The sequence below is a fragment of the Psammomys obesus genome, unplaced genomic scaffold (assembly GCF_907164565.1).
Source record: "Psammomys obesus unplaced genomic scaffold, mPsaObe1.curated_primary_1811, whole genome shotgun sequence".
Classification (NCBI taxonomy): domain Eukaryota; kingdom Metazoa; phylum Chordata; class Mammalia; order Rodentia; family Muridae; genus Psammomys; species Psammomys obesus.
This window is the reverse complement of record NW_026594184.1, coordinates 805,036-818,678: the sequence shown is the minus strand read 5'-3', so window position 1 is coordinate 818,678 and position 13,643 is coordinate 805,036. Positions and strand designations below refer to the sequence as shown.

At 38.4% G+C, this 13,643-nt stretch overlaps 1 protein-coding gene across 3 annotated transcripts in view; it reads left to right on the top strand.

Annotated features, from left to right (window-relative positions):
* Window positions 1–7,649, top strand: part of Enox2 (ecto-NOX disulfide-thiol exchanger 2) — a 341,843-nt gene extending 334,194 nt beyond the window's left edge. For all 3 annotated transcript variants that reach the window (XM_055618080.1, XM_055618078.1, XM_055618081.1), the window contains 2 exons: window positions 3,987–4,072; window positions 6,149–7,649. In XM_055618080.1, the coding sequence (XP_055474055.1) occupies window positions 3,987–4,072; window positions 6,149–6,280 (218 nt within the window). In that variant the 3' untranslated portion in view covers window positions 6,281–7,649. The remainder of the gene's footprint in view (window positions 1–3,986; window positions 4,073–6,148) is intronic.
* Window positions 7,650–13,643: the final 5,994 nt, after the last annotated feature.

Genomic DNA, 13,643 nt, shown 5'->3' with positions numbered 1-13,643 from the left:
AAACCATTTCTGATTCTTCATTGCCAATGTCATGTCAACTTTTAACATTTCTTAAATTCATTTATTTTTTTTTATTAATTACAGTTTACTCACTTTGTATCCCAGCTGTAGCCCCCTTCCTCTTTCCCTCCCAAACTCACCCTCCATCCTTCACCTTCTCCCATGCCCCTCCCCTAGTCCATGGATAGGATGGGTCCTCGTTCCCTTCCATCTGACCCTTTTCTATCATGTTTCATCTGGACTGGCTGCATTGTCCTCCTCTGTGGCCTGGTAAAGCTGCTCCCCAACAAGAGGAGCTAAACAAAGAGCCAACCACTGAGTTCATGTCAAAGACAGTCCCTGTTCCCATTACTAGGGAAAGAACATGGACACTGAGCTGCTATGGGCTACAACTGTGTAGGGTTTCTAGGTTAACTCCATCAGTCTCTTCTGAGACTGATACTCCAACCAAGGAGTTGGAGTATCAGTCTCAGAAGAGACTCCTGTGGCCAGATATTTTTGTTGCTATCCTTGTGGAGTTCCTGTCCTCTCCAGGGCTTTCTATCTCTCCTTTCTTTCATAAGAGTCCCTGCACTCTGCCCAAAGTTTGGCTATGAGTCTCAGCATCTGCTTTGATACCCTGCAGGGTAGAGTCTTTCAGAGGCCCTGTGTGGTAGGTTCCTGTCCTGTTCCCTGTTTTCTCCCTCTTCCTATATACATACTGTTTGCCTTTCTGAATGAAGATTGAGCATTTTACCCTTAATCCTCCTTCTGGATTAGCTTCTTTAGGTGTTCAGATTTTAGTATGATTATCCTATATTATATGTCTAATATCCACTTATAAGTGAGTATATGCCATGTGTGTCGTTCTGCTTCTGGGATACCTCACTCAGAATGATCTTTTCTAGTTCCTACCATTTGCCTGCAAATTTCATGATTTCCTTGTTTTTAATTGCTGAGTACATTGTGTAAAGGTACCACAATTTCCGTATCCATTCCTCAATTTAGGGACATCTGTGTTGCTTCTAGCTTCTGGCTATTACAAATAAAGCTGCTACAAACATGGTTGAACAAGACTTGTATAAAAAAAAAATTCCAGTCTCTGAAGAAAGAAATAGAAGAAGTTATCAAAAGATGAAAATATCTCCCGTGCTCATGGCTTGGCAGGATTAACACAGTAAAAATGGCCATTTTACCAAAAGCAATCTACAGATTCAATGCAATTCCCATCAAATTACCAACACAATTCTTTACAGACCTTGAAAGAAAAATTCTCAACTTCATATCGAATAATAAGAAACCCAGAATCGCTAAAACAATCCTCTACAATATAAGATCTTCTGGAGGTATCTCCAATCCTAATCTCAAGCTGTACTATAGAGCAACAGTAATAAAAACTGCATGGTACTGGCATTGAAACTGGCTGGTGGATCAATGGACTCGGATAGAAGACCCAGAAATAAACCCACACACTTATGGACACCTGATTTTTTACAAAGATGCCAAAACCATACAATGGAAGAAAAAAAGATAGCGTCTTCAACAAATGGTGCTGGTCTAACTGGATGTCTACATGTAGAAAAATGCAAATCTACCCATACACACCCTGCACAAAACTGAAGTCCAAGTGGATCAAAGACCTCAATATAAAACCAGACACACTAAACCTGTTAGAAGAAAAAGAGGGTAAGAGCCTTGACCTCATTTGAACAGGAGACAATTTCCTAAACTGAACACCAGCAGCACAGGTTCTAAGATCAACAATCAATAAATGGGACCTCATGAAACTGAAAAGCTTCTGAAAAGCAAAGAACACTGTTATCAGAAAAGGACAGTTTACAGACTGGGAAAGGATCTTCACCAACCCGTTATGTGACAGAGGGCTAATATCCAGAATATATAAAGAACTCAAGAAGTTAAACAGCAACAAATGAAGTAACCCAATTAAAAAAAGGAGCAGAGAGCTAAACAGAAAATTCTCAATAGAGGAATATCAACTGACAGAGAAACACTTAAAGAAATGTTCAGTGTCCTCAGTCATAAGGGAAATGCAAATCAAAACAACCCTGAAGGTTCACCTTACACCCATTAGAATGGCTAAGATCAAAATGTTAAGTGACAACACATGCTGGAGAGGATGTGGAGAAAGGGGACCTCTCCTCCATTGCTGGTGGGAATGTAAACTTGTACAACCACTTTGGAAGTCAAACTTTCTCAGACAATTAGGAATAGTGCTACCTGAAGATCCAGCTATACCACTTCTAAGCATATATCCAAAAGATGCTCAAGTATACAACTTTCAACATTTTTCTACCCAAAAGTTTTTTTTTTCTTTAACAAATTTGTCATGGTGACAGAGAAGTATTGGGGAGAAAGTGACATCTCTGTGAATGGATAGCTCTAAACAAATAATAAAAGATCCTCAAATGACTACCTCTTTTTCTACCTTTTAAAAGACTGTAGTCTTTATATGGTGGAGAAATCTACCTTTTAAAATAAGTTCTTTGAGTGTGAACTCCCAAAAACTGATGAGTGTTTTTCTACCTCTGAAAACTTATTTCTTAGCTTTTGATACTTTTCGTTAGCTATGACATTTAGACTTTCTTTGAATATGGACTTTTTTCTTCAGAACTAAAATTTTTCAACTCAAATCAGAGCTTAGAAATTCAATTTACCTGGTCATTTAAAAATAAAGTAATAATAAATGTAATATTATCCCTTTTGAACAGATTTTATGACTCAACCTCGGTTCCTTCTACATTCATCCAGCCTACCCTTTGACATCTAATATTTGGAAGGTTTTCATAACAAATAATTGAATTTCAATCTATAATTTAAACTTGTGCTACTTTTTTCAGCCTCTTAAAGGGCAGAAAAATTGTACTTTCTAAACCATATCGTATGCCCACTTGTATTTTCTGGTAGTTTTCAGGAAGCTCAGTTTTAGAAGATCTGATAAAAAGAAATAAATTCACAATCGTTTAAAAACAAAAGTGTGTAATTTTTTAACAATTTTCAGTTGTTGTCAAGTTAAGTATTAGAACAATTAACATGACATCCATAAAATCAAGAGAGTGGTTGAAGGTGCTCCTGACCTCAGAATTAGGTTGAGTGGAAATCTCCCACGCATTCCTGGAAGCTGGAAATTGCTGTACAAACTCTATTACAAGAACACATTTGGAACTCTCAAGACACAATTGCAGTGATCACTCATGTCAGCATGAAAATTTCAAAATATTTGGCTTTTCTGTATAGATCACTCACAAAATAAAACCCCAATACAATACAAATGGCTTTCTAATGCTGTGACCCTTTAAAGCACTTTCTCATGTTAAGGTGAACCCAACCATAAAATTATTTCATTGCTACTTCATAACTGTGATTTTGCTACTGCAATGAATCATAATATAAATGTCTGATATGCAGGAAACCTGATATGCAACCCTGCAAAAGTGTTGTTTGACTCCCCAAAAGGGTTGCAACCTACAAGTTGAGAGCCACCAAGCTAGGTTAATAAGGCAAAGTATGTGATGTGTGTTTCTCACAAGATATTCTTAATTCCTAATAGCATGAATCCTAATGTAATGACTGCCAAAACACCCATAATAATCTACATTCATGTTAAAATTCTAGAATTCAAATTGTTCTCAGTAATGACAAATGATGGGAATGACCTCACATGCTAGCATCATTATGTGTGACATAGCACAGTAAAAGACAATGAGTTGTAAGAGCCATGAATTTTACAGACCTGCTCTACCACTTGTCAGTGTATGCTGAAACTTTGTATGTCTTGGTGTTTTCATCTGTGAAATGGGGATTGACTGCACCTATGCCATGGAGCTGTTATGAAGATTAAGTGAATAAAATATATACAAACTTAAAATACTGACCAGTTTATGAATAATGTGCATATGTACATTCTGTGTATATTAGTTCATTCACTGTCTTTAGAATCTCAAGAGATTTCATGATGAAATGTAACCTCTGGGGCATTATCTCCACAGGGATCATCTCCACATTCCTTCATGTTCACCCATTTGGAGCAAGTATTGAATATATCTGTTCCTACTTGCACCGTCTTGATAATAAGGTACGTGGCAGAACTCAAATGGCAATGAGAAGGATGAAGCATTCTTTTCTATATAGGTGACCTTACCCTCTTCATGTATAAGCAGGCCATATTACTTATGGGTCTAAACAAGTTTTCCTTAGTTCCAGTCTCATTATGATTCAATCTATGACCACCCTCTTAGAAATAGTATGACTTTCTGTCCTAGTTTGCCTAAAACTGAACAGTTTACTGAGATTTGAGATTTTTGTGCTAAAACTGAGGAAATCCCATGAAAACTAGAATTGGCTAGCCTACTTCTAACATATCTTAGAGGTTTCACACTTCCTTTTCTTGATTTCCATACAAGCTACTAAGTAGCCAGCAAGTTAACCCCTACTCGTCCTCTTACATTTGTCTTAGGCCTCTAGCCATCAGTAAATTTTTATTTATAAAATTGGAAGCCCCTCCCACCATCACTAATGTCATTATCTGCTCTGAAAAGAGTCAAAGAAGGTACAGAAATAATGGTGCAATATGCTGAAGGCTTCTGGAATGCAGACTGAGTGGCTACTCATAGCTGATCTGTGGGCCATTTATCTGCATGTTATCCTCAAGGGAAGAGCTTGAAGATCACATGAAGTAAGAGGAAGTGTTAATTCCCTAGAAAATCAAGGGTGCTTCATAGCAGCAGGGGCAGGCTCTTGATTCCTTCTCAGAACAAATAAGCTCATGATACATTTTGTTTTGTTTTTCAGGAAAAAAAAAACAAGAAACAGATAAGCTTTCCTGTAGATTGTGTCACTATTATTTCACCAAACTGGGCCTCCTAGAAAGTGTCATTGAGTGTGGATATCTGACATTATGTTGTCCAAAATGTTAAATCAATGAAGCCTTTGTCTTCTTAGCAAAGCACTGGCCATTTGGGAACCTGATTGCTCTAAGTGTATTTTAATATCAGTGGTACAATTTCCTCAATGGCCTTTGTGTTAGTTCTTGCTTCCATTGCCTCCTTATTTCCCTCTAGGAAGTAATTCTGTTCTGCCTCCTTATACCCCATTTGGCAGTTAAAGGAAAGATGGAATGGTAGTATCAGGAGCATATGTTCAGTTACAGTTCAGGATATTGAACTATATGTCAGTAAAACATCTCAGTTTCTTTTTAATTCTTGAACATAGTAAACATCTTTGCAAACAACATAGAAATATAATGAAGAAAAAGTGAAAGTTAGTCTCCGCTCAAGGATAACCACTGTTAACAGCTTACTCTGTAATTTCAAACTTTTTTCCAAATCTACACTGTGTCTTATCTGTATGTTTATAGCTGTTTCCATTCTCTATTCACACTTTTTAAAACAGGAGCTCTACTCTTTGTAGCAACCTACAGTGTGTTTCTTTCACTTAAGTAAATCTGATTTACTGTGAGCATTGGAAGGAGGGCACAACTTCACTTCTAGCCTGGCCCAGCTCTCTGCTAGCAGCTTCTTGCCAGAATAATGTCAATACCTCCCAGCAAGGGCTTTAAAGGGTACCTAAATTCTGTGTGGCAGTAACTCCAGGCTTTTTTAAGGTTTCCCCTGGGGATCATCAGCCAAGCTCTGTGGCCAGGTCCACAATTAAGAAGGGAACTTTGAATGAAAATAAATGACTATAAGAAAGAAAAGTTCTTGAGAAGTCTACAGACTTGCTTTTGTATGGGAGGGCAAGTGTGTGTATATGGTAGGGGAAAGAAAGACATGGCACTTCAAAGTAGGAAGAGAGACCATTCTTAACTGCCATTACTTTTTCTTTGTGGGCTGATGCTTCTACTCCATTGTCCCCTACCAAACGACATTTTGCCTCAGTAGGTCTAGATATAGCATCTCCAACAATGAGCTGCCCTCAGTTGGCTACATGCCCAAACTTCTCTATATAACTGACAGCAACTGGCAAAAGCAGTTCAGTGGACTGTGTCCAAAGCCATCGCAATGAACACTGGTGTCCAAAATCTACTCCAACAACACACACAAATGCACAATGCCAGGTAGGAAATATCCATCACCCTCAGCATGCACACAGCAGCAGGTGACCAAGGATGGAAAACTGATTTTGATTGGATGATGTCCTCTGTGTCCCACAGATCTGTACCAGTGATGTGGAATGTCTCATGAGTAGACTCCAGCATACCTTCAGACAGGAAATGACTGGAGTTGGAGCCAGCCTAGAGAAGAGGTGGAAATTCTGTGGCTTTGAGGGCTTGAAGCTGACCTGAATCTCTTTGTCTAACAATTTGGTATCCTGAAAATAAATGTATGCTGGACAAGCTTAGGACATAATTTTTTTTTTAAATTCTCAGTGGTTTTCAAGTGGACATTGCTTTCAATATGTCAATTCATTCCTAAATATCTTTAAAGTTAAAATAAGGATCCTAAAACCGCACTTCAAGCTACAGATCCTAAAAAGAAATTGCCTTGAACCTCAAGTGCTGTAACTTCCTCCTATTTATGGCAATTGGTTGATGTTTCTTATAAGTAGCCTTGAAAAATTCCTGAAGCTAAAGAGTATTTGGAGTGTTTTCAGTATCTGTACTACTGTTGTAGGCATTGTATTTTTCAACACTGTTAACTGAAATGTTTTGATGATTTGTACGTGCTTTGTGTCTCCAGATTTCTCCTCACATGTTGCAACTGGTAAAAGGAATGAAAAGAGCACTAGGAATGCTCTGTAACTGCCATTGTCTTTCCAATTCATGGTAAACACTAAATGAATAATCCATCAGTGTCTTCTACAAGGTGCTTCACCAGTTCACCTTTCAAATACAAAAGCATGAACTGTGGCTTTTTGTAAAAATACTCTGAACCAAAAGTTGACAAATGTTCCAAAGTTATTTTCTCTAATAGAGAAAAGGCCTATTTCAGAATTTTAAAACAAGAAATCTAGATGGATTCACAGACAGTCTCCAGTTTGACTATCATGTTTATGGTTTTCAGAACTACTTGTAAATAGTCTTCCTTTAAAAGAGGGCATATTTAATTTTGTAGGAATTAAAATGCAGTCAGGCATGGGCACATGTGCACACACATACTAGCAGAAAGGATTTATTTTAATAGTCGTTCCCCTCTGGCCTTCTTACATTCTGTTGCTCCCTTTTTCCTGCTGTTAGTTGTTTAATTGCAAACTGTGTATTGCTGTAAATACTGTTTACCTTATGCTGAATGTTTGTAAAGAACTGATGTGAGTACTGAAAGTAATGAACTAATGAATAAAAAATGGGCCAGGGCATGAGGCATCCTGCACTTATGTCAGCTCTATGCAGAATGCTGATGCCTCTGCTTCAGCCATGCCCATCTGTATGTTGCAATGGCCTCGTCAAGTGTAAGTGGACCATTCAGGAAGTCCTGCCTCATAGAAAAAGAAAAGAAAGGGTAGAATTAGAGGGTATTCCCCAGAGGTAGAGTTGATTTTTATTATTTTCGTGGTGGGGATGGTGGTACTTGTAATTTCAAAAGCATGCCCTCCCTTAAGCTCAGTTGAAAGTGAGCCTAGCCAATGAGAGTATTTCCTGAATATACTTGCAAACAAGATGTGAGTCGTGTTCAAAGATGTATTTTTAAAATATAAATATTCCTTTTTATACCTTAGGTGTGTGTTCTGTCCAAATGACTTCCTTTGTAACTGATTCTTAGATCATCTCAGCTTCTCTTTGAGTTACCAGGATGTTGGGAGAAGATGCCAAACTTGCTTGACAACTAGAACTAACATTCCAGAACAGCCCATTCATGCTGAAAGTTTGCTTGCACCTTAAGCACCTACTGTGACCCCAGAAGGAAGCTAGAGTTACTTTTACACTTGCTTCCTCACAGGACCATCTCTGTCATCAAGGCTGCTTCTCTGGGAAGCTTTCATTCATCACTCTCAGGGGCTATAGAAATACCTTCTTTATGATAATATCTGTAAAATCAGGAGAATTTTTTTCACTCACCACTTATCTCTTAAATAAGTTAAGTAAATTTCAAGGCAACAGCTGACATACTTAAACACCTTGCTTATCTTCATTTAGTCTTTCTTTTTTTCTTATTCTTTTACTTTTTCTTGAGATGGGGTCTCATTATGTAATTCAGTCTGGCCTAGAATTTGCAATCCTCCCACTTAAGCTTCCCAAGATCAGAAATTACAAGCCTGTATCACTGTGCCTATCCAAGCTGTTTCAATTATGCATTCCAGTTCAGGTATAATTCTCCTAGCATGCTTCCATATACTAGTTGTGATGGTAAAGTTTCTGTTTCAAATTGACTATTTGGTCCGGGGCCAGACAACATGTTAGTATGAGACTATTTTTCTTAGATGTGATTAAAGTTTAAACCAAGAGTCTTTGAATAGTGCAACTTACCCACCAAAGTGTCCTCATCAAATTCATTAAAAACCACAAGTATTAGCTATGAGGTGCCCGAGGAAAAACATCTGCTTCCAGGCTACCTTCTTTTGGAGTAAAAATTCAACATACACTCTTGCCAGAAGTTCTTGCCTGTTGGCCAGCTCTTCAAATCTAAGCCCCCACATTTACATAAACCAGTTTCTTGAAACCGTGTGTGTGTGTGTGTGTGTGTGTGTGTGTGTGTGTGTGTGTGTGTACAGGTGTGAAGTCTGTATTACAGTCTGTCCCATTGGTTGTTTTCTCTGGAAAATCTTGACAAATGCAATATTGCAGAGTTGTTACAATGTAGCATATAATTGAGTGTGGTAGCACACACTTGTAATCTCAGCACTTAGGTGTGGGTGCAATAGGATCAAGACTGTCCTCAGCAATACACAAAGTTTGAGGTTAACCTGAGCTATATACCACCACTATAATCCTTCCCATTCACCATAGAGATCAATTAATGAAGCTATTTTTCTTTAAAATTCTTCAAGGCCATTTGTATTTATGTTGTTTCCCCAAAATTTTGAAATATTGTTATCTTACTGCTTTATGAGATACAATAGTTAGAATTTTTCCAAATAGTAATAAATACAAGATTTCCTTTAGTTTTACTGATGGGTGTTTCATCTCCCTCCCTTGTCCTATGCTATTTCTAGCTCTGATTTCTTAATATTACCAACTTGTTTGTGTCACCAATACAAATGGGAAAAAGTTATTTTTGAGAAAGATAGATACAAGTCCATTCACATTATATATGCTTTGAAAATTTCCTGCTCCCTAAATATATGATTTGGATATAGTATAAGATAAACTGTATTATTTGAAAAGACTGTAGATGTAAAAAAGAACTTTGACCTCAATAAGTAGTACCAGGTAAGCCCTTGAGATTCTCAACTGTCTTGAATAGTCCATCAAATACATCTGGCTTCATTTTGTTATCCACAGATTCTACCATGAGCTGAGTATCTATATGAGTAATGCTGCACAAAGTCACTTCCTGCCCAGATTTCTAAAGGAAAGATAATTGAACACAATGGGAGCTTCAACTCTCTTATGGACAAAATTACAAGAATTAGTACATAATAGACAGACAGATAGATAGACAGACAGACAGACAGACAGACAGACAGACAGACAGACAGACAGATAGATAGATAGATAGATAGATAGATAGATAGACACATATACATCTACTTATATATATGTATACATATCACAAGAGATTAGTAAAGATTTAGTATCTGCACGTTTCCCAGCCAATTCATGGCCTAAAAGGTGTTCCTAATGGCATAATAATTACCATTGTTATTCAAACAAAGGTTATACCTTCCCATATATTTTAAAAATATTTTTACCCTTTTAACCTCAAATTGTAGTGCCATGTCATGTCACCTGACCCTAACAAAGGGAATTCACTTGATTGAACATATTCTAAATATTTACTCTGCCTCACACATCTTGCAGTGCATTGTAGGATACCAAAGCAGTATGACTGACTCTTGCATCAAGACTCTGTAACTCTGCTGGATAAGGTTGAAGTCCAACGAATCTGGATAACCCAACTGAACTTGGTCTATTACGATGGACTCCCTTTTCTCAAAGGGGTTCTCTCTCCCATCCCACCTCCACCGCAATCTGTGTGACCCCAGGTTTTGTAAGGAGCATAACATAGCCCTCAGCAGATTACAGGCCAAACCCTTTCCTGATAAGAAAACTGGTTCAACAAGTATCTGGGATTCCTAGAAATGCTCCACCCTGATAAGGAGATCTTAGTTTTCAGCAGTGACCTTCAATTGTACTGGAGATTCTCCCACCCATAGGATAATTAAGTACTGTGTTCTTGTGATAGGTCAGTGCTACTACATGAAAAATGCACTGTACCACTAGATGTAAATCAAGTGTCCTTGACTCCAGTGAATCAACAGAATTCACCCTTGAAATCTTTCCCACTGGCCAAGGTTTATAATTCCCTGATTTCAAGTAAATGTTCTGGCTGGTTGTGTGCTCTGTGATACCATCAGCTTTCCACTGTGGCCACCTGAGATTCTTCATTTAGCTGCTTCTCACTGGGACTGTCTTCTGGGCCTCTGAGCCTGGGCCTTGCCAGAACTGTGTACTGGCTGCAAGGGGCTTTCACCCATACCTCTGTCATGCTCAGCTCAGCAGTTTAACCAAGAGCTATAAAACTTTGGTATTGACATAGGTTTTGGAATACATGAGAAAAATTTCCACTGCCACCAGTGAACTCATTCTAAAAGAACTAAACTATAACACTCCATGGAAAAACGCTTTCCACACCCTGGCTTAGCCTCACCATAGAGTGCTCTAGCAGCTCCTAAGAGAAACGGAACCCCAATCCTGGGGTCAGCCCATTCTCTGTCTGGAAGCTGAGTTCCAGGCCCTTGCTGAATGGAGAAGGAGAAAGATGATAAAGAGGAGCCATGCCTGGTGAAGCAGGGAAGTTAAGAAGGAGGGTCATGAGTTCAAGGCTTTTCCTGGGCTACACAGCAAGTTAAAAACCAGCCTGGACAACCTAATGTGACCCTGACTCAAAACAAAAAGTAAAAAAGAAGGCTGTGGATATTGCTCCGTAATCGGATACTTAGTGTATGCAAAAGCCCTTGGTTCAAACCCACCAGTACCAAGAGGAAAATAAGAGGAGGAGGAAAAGGAAGTGGAAGAGGAAGGGAGGATGTGATGATGATAACGAAAGGAGTTCTTTTAACACATCAGCATTAAAGTGCTTCACCACAAGCCATATAAATGCTATGTAAAAAGTAGTGTTTTCCATGAATGGTGCAGACACAGTAGTAATAATTTATTGTGACTGAAATCTCAGTTTTCTGCACCTCAACCAATAGAATGCAAGTCCTATGAGAAGGAAATGATCCTTATGTGTCCTGTTCACTGCATATCTGGTATTTCTGATGCACTGTAGTTTTTCAGAAAATATTTAGTAAATAAGCACTTGCATATCATTATTTAATGATTTCTAAAAAGAAATACAGGTTATAAATAGATGATGCATAGATAGGGGAGGTGTGGTAGCAGGAGCATGAGATAGCTAGGCACAATGCAACTACAGTCAGGAAGCAGGGAGAAACAAATGCTGGTACTCTGCTGGCCTCCACCTTTCCCCCTTTTTGTTTATTCTGGGACCCTAGAATAAATAAATATACCATTGGATGGTGCCACTCATATTCACACTTAGCTCAGAAATTTTCAGGGGATTTCGCTGACCAGTGCCCATCAAAGGTAAGTAGATAATGCTGAGTGGCCTTACCATCTCCTAAATCTCAAGATCTATAATGTCATTGCAGTCTAGTTGAACAGTACGGTTTGAAAATCTTAGCTTGCCTACGTATTATTTTTATCTGTAAGGAACATCTCGAAGGCACACTGGAGCAACTGCTTATTGCAGCAGCAGATGGAATGAAAAGAAATTGATTATACGCAGGTATGAGCCTCCAGGCTGTACAGCCTTATGTAGATACTATCAGATCTTGGGAGGAAAATGGCATGCATGATACATTAAAGAACATTCTGCCCAGCTGTGCTCATTCTGGGTATATTTTAGCATTACAATGCCCTAAAATTAATAGTCCTCTTTAGCACTAGGATTCTGAAAATTTAACTCATTAGAATTCATCAATAAATGGTGCTTTAAAAGGTTTTCAAAGCAATAGATGCATAGGCATTATGCCATTTGATCATCACAGCACTCTGTGAGACAGCAGGGGTAGGTAACTCCCTTACTGTTAAGGCAGCTGAGGAAAACGGGTCTCTAAGGACCAGAGAGTTTAACACGGGTTGCACTGCTAAGTAGATTATGGAGGTAGGATGAGAATTCAGGGTTCCCAAACCCTCCCAGTTCTCTAGCCCACCTCATTCCCCCAGCCTCTGCCTTGTATGGCTAAAGAAAAAAATACAAAATAGGGGATAATAAGGGTGTTTTTGGTATCATGGAGCCCCCCGCCCATAAGGATAATCATAAAGGCATGATATAAAATACAATATATTAAAAGAAAAACCACTTACATTCAAGAAACAGTTATCAAAATTGTAAAGTGTTGAATTCATTTCATCACACATATTAATATTTATCAGTTACTGAGAAAAAAAAAACATTCCATACCAAACTGTATACAAATGTTTGTTGGATAAAATAACCTTCTAAACAATAAGATTCATAATTGAACATAATGCTGTCTGTGAGCACAATGTCAAAATCTTAGTGAATGCATAAATAGCAGGAGGCTCCCTCAAGCTTGTATTTTTGTGTGAAAAGTGACAGAGGATCTTCAGTGTGAGCAAGTATGAAGTACTGCATTTAGGGGGAAATGAGTACAATTCTATTCCCAAGCTGTTAGTCTCCAAAGCATCCCTTCTGGCACTGATAAAGAATGTGGGAGTTGCCAGAGAAAAGTCCCTGAAGACATGTTCCCAATGTGTGGATGGAATTGTAAAAAGGCTACACATTATAACCACAGTTGGTTTTTTTAAGCTAAAAAAGTAACATGAAACAAACACACAAGGCTTTTTTGTTTCCTCTCTTTAAAAACTAAAATTTGGATCCACATCGGTAAGGGCCGGGCCTAAAAAATGGAATTCAGCATTTCAGTTTGCATGTTGTCCAAGGGCTTACTCTGCCCAAGACATTCTGGCAAACACTGAGGAAGGTAAAGATATAGCTAACATGGACTTGTCCTTGAAGACTTCAAAGGAGAAATCAATGGATCAAACGTGTGTTGGTTTTAATACAGTAATGAAACATGTTCTGCCTCCTCTGAACCAAAACCATATAACATGGGAAAGAAAAGGTTGTATTGCTCAGTCCAGTGTCTGAGGAAATGGTTCAATGGATAAAGGACTTCTCATACAAACGTAAGAACCTGAGTTTAAATCTCTAGAACCCATATAAAGCGAGACATGATAGTGTGTGTTTCTGTAACCCAGTATTAATAGGAGATGGGAGGTGGACACAGGAGAATCCCAGGAAGCTCAAAGGCTAGCTAGCCTGACATACACAGAAGCAAACAACAAAGAAACATTATCTCAAACAAGGTGGAAGAAGACAACTAATACATGAGATTGTCATTTGACCTCTCATCAGTTTATAAGAGTTGTCCTGCTAAGCTCATCACAAACTGATTATACCAGTAAGTGAAAATGCACGTAATTCACTTTATCCACTGAACCGAGTGTAGCCGCACAG